Below are 12,130 nucleotides of genomic sequence, written 5' to 3'. Positions count from 1 at the left end.
TATTGATCTCTTATTGATAATGTCAGCACATGATAGGAAGCATTGTCGCAGCGGCTAGGAGGCTGCTTTTCTTGGTTCACCTTAAATATACTCATTCTGCGGTGTTCTATTATTCTTAGGGGTATGCGGAAATTTTATTGGCATATCCTGTCCTCTTCACTTTTTAGCCAAGCTAAATTAATGGAAGCCCCTAGTCAGCATGTAAGTTGTCAATCATGAGACAATGCAGGGCAACACGGTGGCTCAGTGGTTAGCACTGCACCCTTGCAGCGTTGGAGTCCTGGGTTCGAATCCTGCCAGGAACAACATCTGAAAGGAGTTTGTATGTTCTCCCCGTGCTTGTGTGGGTTTTGTCCCATTCTACAAAGGCATACAGATAGGGAAAAAAATGTACGTTCTGATCCCTATATAGGTCTCACAATCTACATTTAAAAAAAAAATAAAAAAATTACAGGACATTGCAGAGGCTATATGGGATTCGTTTGCTACATTCGCCTTAGAAGAAGCTATCCATCACGTGTACAGGTTCACTTTCAGTGAACTTTGGACCTTGGTATGATCAGAATGAAACATACTATCAGACTATTAGATGGTGTTTACGTCATGTTTGATGTGTACGCCGTGAGAAGTACTTGACCTACATCCTAAATGTAACCGTAGTATTCCATTAAGTCTGATGAAGGGCCAGGAGAGTCTCTTTGGCCGCCATTGCACCACTATATGTTGGTATATCTCCAAAACAGTAGTGTAGTAAACTATACTGCTTTATACATAATATAAAGTGCATGGTACAGGTTCATTAACATAGGACCCTATGAGTGATGGTTGACGCTGTATGGCATCCATTGAAGGTATATGTTGGGATCTATCTGACTGTATGTACATGAAATGGAGACCATTAACGTGATGTGAATGGGGCCTTACTGAAATCCCTATCAGCAACTCTTCTACCTACTTCATCTTCAATTTTAGGTTTCATGGTCTATTAATTCCAGTGATAAAATATTCAACACGAACGGCGGTGCAGTAAATTCTGTTCATATACTGTAGACATAACACTTTATATAAAGGTATCATGGGGTAAATGAAAAGCGGTGTTTGCACACAGATTGTACAAATGAATTTTGCTGGGTTGGGGAAATATAAAATCTCTGTTTTTATATCAGTTTTCTTGTAGTCTGTGTTTCTATTCTGAAGGGTCTAAGACTCAGTAGTTGGATATATTTACTTCTTAGCATTATCGGTAGCTTTCCTTTAATATATATATATCAGAGAACTTGTAGTTTAGGTTTAATCGATGTTCTCAGTGTCCGTGAATGTATGTTGTCAGCGTAGTCAGTCGAAAGTGAGAGCGTAGGTGATTTGTGACGTCACAGAAAACCATTCTGGCTGTCTCTTTGGCAATGCCACTGACGGGAGCAACAAACATTCATTTTCCTTGTCATCAATGAGGATCTGTAAGTACATGAAGGTGACTTGTAGCTCTAGCCAGATCTTTGCTCCGTCAGCTTAACTCAGAAAATTCCGTATCTGCAGTCATATTGATCTCAATGGAAAGTCTGCAGCCTTGTGTATGCACTCACGGACATCTCACCAGTGACTTTTTCACCAGGTCTGTCCCCATATTATTCCTATGCTAAGGTATTAGAATTAGAGGTGAGCGAACAGTAAAATGTTAGAGGTTCGATATCGTTTAGAGTAGCCCCTCAATATTCGACTACTCGAATCGAATATCGAACCCTATTATAGTTTATGGGGGGAAAATGCTCGTTTCAGGGGTAGGCAACGTTCGATCAAATTACAAGCCTATTTACATTGTAGTTTCTTGGATTGTGGTGCATAGATGTGCATGTGTAAGGCAGGGTTCACATATGTGCCAGGTGTCCAAACTGCACAGATCTGTCAAAAGTTCTGCAAGCCTTTTTTTTTTTGTTTTGGGATTTCAATTAAAAAGAACATACACCCCGTGACCCCTTTACAGTCATTGGGGTCTCTTGGGCTCCGTTGGTGTCTGCAATGTTTGTGGTCCGTCTGTGCATATTTTCTCTGGTCCTCTGATGGATCAGACGTACAGACACCAGGCACAGATGTGAACTAAGCATCAATTATACTACATGCCCATATAGGATTGGTTCAGAAGAGGCCAGCTCTGGATCCACATTAGCATACATTATATCCGATATACATACACATCAGTAAAATCACCTACAGTTTTGCTGCAGTCTTTGCATTTACATGTAAAAACGACACTTGCAGTGAAAACCACATAAAAACCACGTGTCACTCCAATGTGTTTTTGATTTGGCTTTTAATCACACTGTGTGAAACAGCCTAAGAAAGATACAAGTATAAGGTACTTTTCTTGTCTCCATCCTATGACTGGTACTTTTTCAATAATCTTGTTGTTTTTGTATTGTTCTTTTATCTGTCCAAGACCTACACTTGTGTAAGGAAGAGCAGGTAACCTGATGTAGATCCGTCTGCAAATTATTGGTGCTAAAAGTAATGTCGCAGGTTATAGAATTTATAGGGAATCTGGTGGATTTGGTACAATAAACCACCACCATGTCCTTATAGACCAGTGATACAGTGCCCCAGACATGCCTGTCCTCAACTGGCATTGTATAATAATATGCCCTAGTATTTATGGATAGATGTGCTTCCGATACATGAAGACTTATCTACACATACAGAGCGAAGAACAAGTGTATTGCCCCATCGTCATTGAAAGATGTGTATGTACTGGGAGCCTCAGACAAGAACATCAGACAAGTGTAGGGATGTTTTATTATACAACCCTGTGGTGGATAGGCAGGGCCATTTTTGATAGGTTAGTGGGCCCAGTTCAAACTAACATTGCCCCCTCAATTTTCACCATCACATAAAAAAATTATACTCCCCTATTCCCATTCTCATGGACTTGCCCACAGGCTCCGGTTGTAATGATGTCTGTGGCTTTGCACTCATCGCACTTCCCTGCAGAAGACTTGAATATTGGAGCACAGAACTGAAATCTCTGAGCAAAACCATAGTATTCTGGGTTGAAATTGTTAATTGCTGCCTGGAACAGCGGGAAGGCACCCAAAATAAGGAACTGTCCCGCTCGATCTGGGTTGACTGAGCAGGCCTTCAGTACCATAACACTGTTTGCCCCGTGGTTACAGCCACGTGTGGACAGGTATACGGTATTTTGTACACTAAGCCACTGGTTACTTTTTCACATTGGTGATCTGGGTGTTGGAGAACACTGGATTCCGTATATCCAGCATTACATATTGCTTAAAGATCAGAGACCATTCAGTCTGACACATCTGGTCGGGGCAAATTCTTTTTTTGCAGGACATTAAATATCTGAGGGTTTTGTACATGTGAATCCACCCAGGTAACCTTCACGCAGTTGCCTGTAAATGCTGCGTTAAACAGGCTAACCCATTCACTTAGTGTCCGTCCGAGCAGCTTCCTCAGCCCTCCCTTGGTGTGACCCTCCGCACCTCTGATATATCATCCAAGCCTGACACCTTTTATCAAACTTTAATGAAATGACCCAGGCAAACAAATTGTCATTAAACTTTCCATCACTCTGTCCCTTGGTATCACCTTTTATAAATTGGACGGCAAATGTTGTATTGATCTTGCTGTTCTTGCAGCTGAACTTGAAATGACCTGGGCCCTGTGTTGTTTATTGCCCCAAGTTGCTTTTGCCTGACACTTTACATCCTTAGCCTGACACGTTCTTCCTCTGTCACTCATTTTCCATGTTCTCTGTCTCTCTGTTTTCGTTTCTTTCTCTCAATCCCCCCCCTCCCCCCGAATATATCCCAATTGCATCCTCTCACGTTCGTGTCTCTTTATCTCACTCCTACTTTTGATCTTCATCATTTTTCCTTTTATCCTCTATATTTTGTTTAATTTTTTTTTAGTAGTATTTTATTATTTCGTAGTACGCTCACCGGCCACTTTATTAGGTACACCATGCTAGTAACGGGTTGGACCCCCTTTTGCCTTCAGAACTGCCTCAATTTTTCGTGGCATAGATTCAACATGGTGCTGGAAGCATTCCTCAGAGATTTTGGTCCATATTGACATGATGGCATCACACAGTTGCCGCAGATTTGTCGGCTGCACATCCATGATGCGAATCTCCCGTTCCACCACATCCCAAAGATGCTCTATTGATTTGAGATCTGGTGACTGTGGAGGCCATTGGAGTACAGTGAACTCATTGTCATGTTCAAACCAGTCTGAGATGATTCCAGCTTTATGACATGGCGCATTATCCTGCTGAAAGTAGCCATCAGATGTTGGGTACATTGTGGTCATAAAGGGATGGACATGGTCAGCAACAATACTCAGGTAGGCTTTGGCGTTGCAACGATGCTCAATTGGTACCGAGGGGCCTAAAGAGTGCCAAGAAAATATTCCCCACACCATGACACCACCACCACCAGCCTGAACAGTTGATACAAGGCAGGATGGATCCATGCTTTCATGTTGTTGACGCCAAATTCTGACCCTACCATCCGAATGTCACAGCAGAAATCGAGACTCATCAGACCAGGCAACGTTTTTCCAATCTTCAATTGTCCAATTTCGATGAGCTTGTGCAAATTGTAGCCTCAGTTTCCTGTTCTTAGCTGAAAGGAGTGGCACCCGGTGTGGTCTTCTGCTGCTGTAGCCCATCTGCCTCAAAGTTCGACGTACTGTGCGTTCAGAGATGCTCTTCTGGCTACCTTGGTTGTAACGGGTGGCTATTTGAGTCACTGTTGCCTTTCTATCAGCTCGAACCAGTCTGGCCATTCTCCTCTGACCTCTGGCATCAACAACGCATTTCCGCCCACAGAACTGCCGCTCACTGGATGTTTTTTCTTTTTAGGACCATTCTCTGTAAACCCTAGAGATGGTTGTGCGTGAAAATCCCAGTAGATCAGCAGTTTCTGAAATACTCAGACCAGCCCTTCTGGCACCAACAACCATGCCACGTTCAAAGGCACTCAAATCACCTTTCTTCCCCATAATTATTCTCGGTTTGAACTGCAGGAGATTGTCTTGACCATGTCTACATGCCTAAATGCACTGAGTTGCCGCCATGTGATTGGCTGATTAGAAATTAAGTGTTAACGAGCAGTTGGACAGGTGTACCTAATAAAGTGGCCGGTGAGTGTATATTTGCTGCTTCAACAACTATCTGACTCATCCTATAGGGTATGTTCACACCCTGATGCAGACTCCAATTCCAAAGGTGTTTTTTAATGTGAATTTTTAAAATTATAATTGTACTTTTTTTTTTTTTTTCTTCTTTTTTCAAGGTCTCACCTTAGTTAATGAGAGACTCAGTTTGGTCTTTCAAAAGTTCCTTTTTTTTCCCCGGCATAAAAAAAGCATTGTTTCATAAAAATGAATTGGGAACCAAGTGGGGTTTTGTTTGTCATGAAAAATGTGCCAAAAACAGTCCCCTGTGAACAAGCCCTTATACTAGGTTACCATTTAAGGGACAATCTCAGCTGTTTTACAACAATCCAGAGTCTGGAAGCCATCACATCCACAGACTGCTATAAATGGTACCCTGTGATCAATAAGCAGAATAGAAGGGCAATTCTTTTTGGGTGTCTTCACGTGGCATAGTTTACGGGCTGAAAAATATGGAGCATATTTCAATGGAACTTCTGAGATCTCGGTACTTCCTGGCCGTGTTTCCATTTTTCAGCAGCATTTTCAGCCTGCAAAATCTACCAATAATGATGCCATATAACAAATATGTATATTTGGAGTCTATTTTTGCCTATTGATCTCAGTGGATAAAATCTTCTAAGACACTCCATGAAGTGTAAAAATTTTCAGCATATGACTGATCACTATTTCCCATTGATATGAATGGGATTTTTTTTATTTTATTTTTTTTTATTTATTATGCTTACTTATATAGCGCCATCATATTCCTCAGCACTTTACAGATATTGTCAGTCACTGTCCCATATAGGGCTCACAATCTACATTCCCTATCAGTATGTCTTTGGTGTATGGGAGGAAACCGGAGTACCCGGAGGAAACCCACGCAAACACGGGGAGAACATGCAAACTCCTTGCATTTCTGTATGTAGGTGTATTTAATGTGTATTTTGGCATCTTATGAACTTCCTACCCTCTGAAATATACATCATAAAATGTCATGTAAACGAAGCCGTAAAGGGGTTGTCCCATTAAAGACATATACTGTTTGTGATAAGATAATCCTTTAATAGTCCCACCATGGGGAAATTCTTTGTGTTACAGTAGCATGGATAATACAGTAATATATTACAAGAAAAGAACACATACAAGCTCATAGCAGATAGAAAAGATACCAGGAGTCATAGCAACTAAACAGAAAAAAGAAAGACTTCAGGATCATTTAGTTCTCTGTGCCAAGTGATCTTCGCTTAGTCTGATGTTGATTATACAGCCTGGGGAAGATACACAATATTTCATGTATTATATTTTTTTGTTTGTAGATCAATGAACTTGATATCCAGAACCGTGACATACTTGGTCATGGAAATGGAGGCACCGTGTATAAGTAAGTATATGCAAAACATGAAAAAAATTGTAGACTCTATTTCAAAATTGCTGTTTTATTTTTTTTATTTTTCCTTTTTTTAAAAAAAAAAATAAAATAAAATTTTTACTGCATAAAAAAAATAATTGTCACAACTGAAATTTGTACCTATGGTATGCTCATGTAAATGAAAATGACATTGGAGTTTGGCTATGTGTAGGATCTATTTCACCAATGTACTGGCAGAAATGGTCAATGAAAACTATACCAACTACAAGATGGATTAGATTCTAGGATCGGTGCACGGCCTATGTACAAGAGCATGACCCTTCTGAATAAGATGGCTATTCCATGGGCACCAGGGTTATGAAGACTAGCGTTCAATATGCCAGTCTTCATAAATATCCCCCAACACCTGTCAATGCCACCAAAGTTTGTCTCGCCACTCTACAACTCTTCTAGTCATGAAAAGGTCGACCAGTGCTGAACTTTTTATTTTTTTGTCATAGCACCCATAGGGTTCCAGTGTGACTCCATTCACTTACACTGGTTAAGAAGTCACAGGGAGACATGGTGGTCTTTGGTCGCATAATGGTAGTCGTGGCCAAAATTGCAGTGTAATTCTATCCTCATTGACAGATCGCTCTTAAATGATAACATGGTGTTACCTCCTCTTCTGACATCCAAGAAGAAGATGGCTGGCCAAGTTCTGCCCATGGCTCCAGCTGTGCCACGCACCTGCATGTCTTCTATGTTTCCAATCTATGGCAACGCAATTGGGATGATTTATTATTGGGCTTTCTATGCAGTCACACTCACTCACACAGTAGTGTTAATCCAGACTCAGCAGATTTTTTTTTTCTGAAATATGGCAGCCACATATTGATTTTTTTTTTTTTTCCTCAGCTCAATTGGATGAAAACTTGTTTGTGTAGCAATATCGGTCTGTCCAGAACCCTGAAACAATACTCTGCACGCACTGTAATCACCAGCCCGCTTCTCAGGGATAATAACGTTTCTGTAAAGAAATAAAGCTATTCAAAGCCCCTTCCTCACATGAATCACCAGGAGGCATACCCCCCCCCCCCATAAACCTCTAAAATGCAGGAGAGTTAACCGTTTCACTGCTGGATTTTATAGTGTTAGCAAGGTGAAGCCGTGCCAGAGGTCAAGGCCTGTCGACATGGATGAAATGTCATTGGTATAATTTATTGCTGATATGTTCAGATTTCTTCATTGCTCTTACTCTGTGGTAAAGAGAAAAAGTATGTTTACAACTATTTTACCAGTAAGTTATTCATGAATCTTGTGGATTTTACTTTATAAAGTCATATTTCATAGGTAAGTTTATAAGCACATTGTTATGCAGTGCAATATTGCAGATAACCAATGTGGGTCTGTAAAGGCAGTGTCAGACGGGTGGTTTAATAGCCCGTGCCAACGTGTGGATAAAGTGCAGAAAACAGAGTAACACTTAAAGAGTGTTCATGTCCTCTGATACCAATGCGCTTTACCGAAATGTGCCCTGGATGCAGAGCTATATAGGTACCGTTAGCTTCAGCACCAATATCCCCGCACTGTCAGAAGGGCCGGCCATACTGCTCAGCATCATCACTGGGCTGTGAGGAACACCCACCTGACAAGGCTATAGAAGAGTACCAACAGGGGGCATTCTTCACTGCCCAGCGATGACATTGAGCTGTTAGGCCGGCCCATTTCACAATGCAGGGATATCAGTGGAAACTAACAGCACCGATACCTCTGGCACTGGGCGCATATTGGCGAATTCAGCGCACTGTCCGCTTTTTAGTGGTCTATAAAGCCAATAATGTCAAAGGACATGAAAGGTCCTCTTTAAGTATACGGCCATATGTAGTGGGACTGCTGTGGGTATCATTCCTTTGTGGACCTGTCAGCAGCAAAATGTAACTGGCTGATTTTCACTGTGGTTTTTACCCATATGTCTGGGCCAGTTTTATGCAGATTTCACAGCAAATGACCTGTTCTTGCAGTGTAAGACACTTTGCACTGCTGTTTTTTTCAAGCAGTTTATGGATAGGGTTTATCTAAATCGGTTTGTATTGGCTGCTAACCCACTGCAATTATACCATGCATGGTCCTGACCTTAAAGGATTTTCCCATGAACATAAATATGTTTACATTTGTAGATAATTAAGAGTTAAGCATTTTTTCGCAGCATTTTAAAGATTTTCTCTTACCATCTTAGTGGTGACAGATTTACATCTTTATTATTTGCCAATGGATATGGCCGTGAATGCAGAAACTTTCTAAGGTTTGGGATCGAGAAACCCAGCCACGATTTCTTTATTGCCAGTTTATTTCTTCATACATGAAGTGCCCCTGCTTGGTAACCTGTCCACTATGAGAAAATCATGTCTGGGTTTCTGACAAGTGCCAGACCATAGAAAGTTCAACTTAGCGCGATCAGCATTTTTGCAGGATCAAAACCTGATATTTTTGTGGCTTCTTTCTTCCAGGAACAGTGCCACTCCTGTCCATACGCGGTTTGTGGTATTGCAGCTCGGCCATTTTTTTTTTTCTAAGGAACAGAGCCATAATACCGTGCACAAACTATGGACAGGGTGGCGCTGTTTCTGGAAGCAAGCTACCATGTTTCTTTTTAGCACTGGACTCCTTTAATCTGTTTTAAGATCCTAAACCCCAGGACCCTGAATGTGATGTAAATTTTCTTGAAGCGTGCAGTTGCTACTACTAGTTTAAGTAGTGCTTTGTTACAAAAGATCCTTTGGGTATCTGTTTTTACTGTATACACTACCTAAGCACCACGATACACTATCCCAAAGCGTAGCAACCTGATGGAAAGTGTGAACAGAGACTACACCACAATAATGATGCCAAAAAACCTAGTAACTATTGCAAGAATCCGAATCTGTTGATCTAATAAATCCCCATTAAACATATCCAGATTTATTTTTCGTTGTCCCTGTACTTTGCAGCAACCAGGGACTGCCATATGCCATCCTCTGGCTCACTGGCACGTACATTTTATAATATTTCCCTTCGCTTTGTAAAGTGAAGGATACACCATGTAGGCAACAAAGCAATAAACTATAGCTAATTGATTTAGCTAAGAAAAAAAAAAAAAGGAAAAATGTGAGCAGAGGAGAAAGGCTGATATATATTAGAAATCACAGAGCGGAAAACCTCCAGAGGAAGAGCTCGTTTAAAGTCATAAAAACTTTTCCCATCACCTTTAACAAGTCTGTACGTCTTTATTCCTGGCAGTAAATGAGGAGCTTGCACGTTTATTTGAATTTAACTTTCTTACAAAACCAATTAAGCCTCAAACAACTGTCAGTGTGCCCCATCCATCCTGTTCTAGCTTCAGGAACAGACAGCGCCGGTTCTGTGCCGCCGTTTCACGGCCTAATTAAGCGTGTGCGCCACCATGCACTTCTCAGACTCTTCCTCTGCTCATGTCGTCCGCTTTATTTTGTTTCTTTTCGTCTCCATAGTAGGTACTGTATATCGTTTATCGGAGTAGAATGCAAAGAGTTACAAGGGTTGTCTGGTTTTGATTATAAAGGGTGGGTTCACATGGTTAGGTTTTCGGATGCAGTTTTTGAACCAAGAATCTGGTGTTGATTGTATAAAGATAGAGAACAAGTCATAGGTTTTTGTTTTGTTTTGTTAAATCCACTCCTGACGTGGAGTCTAAGATCGGTTCACGGCAGTCTCCATTGTGGTCCGATCTCAGGTATAGCAGAGTTGACACAGCTCTGCTACATTTCACGTGTAGCAGAGCTGTGCGCTCAACACTGCTACATCTAAGATCAGACCACAATGGAGACTGCTGTGGACCGATCTTAGACTCTGCTTCCTCACAGACGAGCCTCTGGCAGAACCAGCGTTGATTGGCCGAATGCTGTACACTGTATGGCATTCGGCCAATCAACGCTGGTCAATGCATTCCTATGGCAAAAAGTCAGCTCCTGCTCAGCTCTGCTATACCTGAGATGTAGCAGAGCTGTGTCAACTCTACTACATCTGAGATCGGACCACAATGGAGACTGCTGTGGACCGATCTTAGACTCCGCCTCCTCCGGCAGAACCAGCGTTGATTGGCTGAATGCTGTACACTGTATGGCATTCGGCCAATCAACGCTGGTCAATGCATTCCTATGGGAAAAAGTCAGCTCCCGCATTATTAGTGGCGTAATACAGGAACTTGGGCATGTTAGATGCCCCCAGGCATGCTTCCCCTGCTGTCCCAGTTGCATTCCAGAGGTGTTGGCATAATTTCCTGAGGTGTCATAGTGAACTTGGTGACTCTCCTGAGTCTAATAGTGGTTTCCCCTGAAACAAAGCTTTTTTTCCCCATAGACTATAATGGGATTCGATATTCGTTCAAATAGTCAAATATTGAGGGACTATTCTAAACAAATATCGAATATTTCACTGTTCGCTCATCTCTACTCGTCACGCAAAAAATAAACCCTTAGGGGGAGTTCACACGGAGTAATGTGCCGCGTGATGTGGCACTTATACGGCGTGTGAGACTTTGAGCGCCGTAAATGCTCCCATTGATTTCAATGGGAACCTGGATCGTGTTATTTTGCGGCCGCAAAATAATGCGCCGTATACGATCCAGGCTCCCATTGAAATCAATGGGAGCATTTACGGCGCTCAAAGTCTCACACGCCGTATACGTGCCACATCACGCGGCACGCTACTCCTTGTGAATGCACCCTTAAAGGGTTAAATCTGAAGTCTATATTCTTATGCAGTATGTAGTTGAATACAATCTACTGTTCCCTGCTGGTCTGAGTAATGTCTGCGCCGTCACCTCCCCATAACTCCAGTTCAGATTTATTTTTGTACATATGAGTGAAACGTATTCTATAACCTGCACTTTTCTGATCCGTAGACTTTTTAGTTTTCAAGCTCCTATAACCCTTTGTCCCGCCGCTAGTCTGTCTACGTTGCCTTGCTGCAGGTCTGAGCTTCATCTATGTCTCGGTGTGCTGCCCCACGCTGGCTGCATCACACAAGACAAAGTGCCTGGTACAGGGCAGATAGATGGAGGGCCGGCCTGAGGAAGGCGTCTTGATGAAACGGTTCAATTAAAAGCACAAGCATTTACATGGTGTAATTTCCCTAAATTGCCAGCTAGTCCCTGCAGACGGCAGTGTTTGGGGGGGGATTGATCAGAACATTGATTTTGGCTGAAGATGATAAATTTCTGCTGGTTAGTTAAAGTCATTCTGCGTTGGGTCCTGGGCTGCAGTGCTGAACAGCTTCTTTATCGGATGCTTAAAACAGGACTTATTTCCCAAGGCCGCTGGGTCTGTTCTCCGCTCAAGCTATTCCCAAACCATCTCTTACTCAGATGATTTTTGCTTAGCTTCTGTATGCAGATCAATAGGTGATTGAAACTGATTAAAACTTAGGCAACCAGTTACCGGCACCAGTTTAATTAGAAACAGGCTGATTCTTAAATGAAAAGGTTTTCTGAGCTGTTTTTTTTTTTTCTTTCCTCTTTGCATACTTAAGCGTCACGCAAAATAAAAAGGCCCATTTAAAAGGTTTGCGCAACTAAAGTCCCAGGGGCTATGT

The 12,130-nt window shown here is 41.9% G+C and overlaps 1 protein-coding gene across 1 annotated transcript in view; it reads left to right on the top strand.

Annotated features, from left to right (window-relative positions):
* Positions 1-12,130, top strand: part of MAP2K5 (mitogen-activated protein kinase kinase 5) — a 106,576-nt gene that overhangs the window by 27,154 nt on the left and 67,292 nt on the right. Inside the window, exon 8 of the mRNA XM_075273170.1 lies at positions 6,489-6,553. Within this exon, the coding sequence (XP_075129271.1) occupies positions 6,489-6,553 (65 nt within the window). The remainder of the gene's footprint in view (positions 1-6,488; positions 6,554-12,130) is intronic.

This window comes from Leptodactylus fuscus, chromosome 5 (genome assembly GCF_031893055.1).
Source record: "Leptodactylus fuscus isolate aLepFus1 chromosome 5, aLepFus1.hap2, whole genome shotgun sequence".
Taxonomy (NCBI): domain Eukaryota; kingdom Metazoa; phylum Chordata; class Amphibia; order Anura; family Leptodactylidae; genus Leptodactylus; species Leptodactylus fuscus.
Note: the sequence above shows the minus strand (reverse complement) of the source record. Positions and strands in the feature narration are given on the sequence as shown.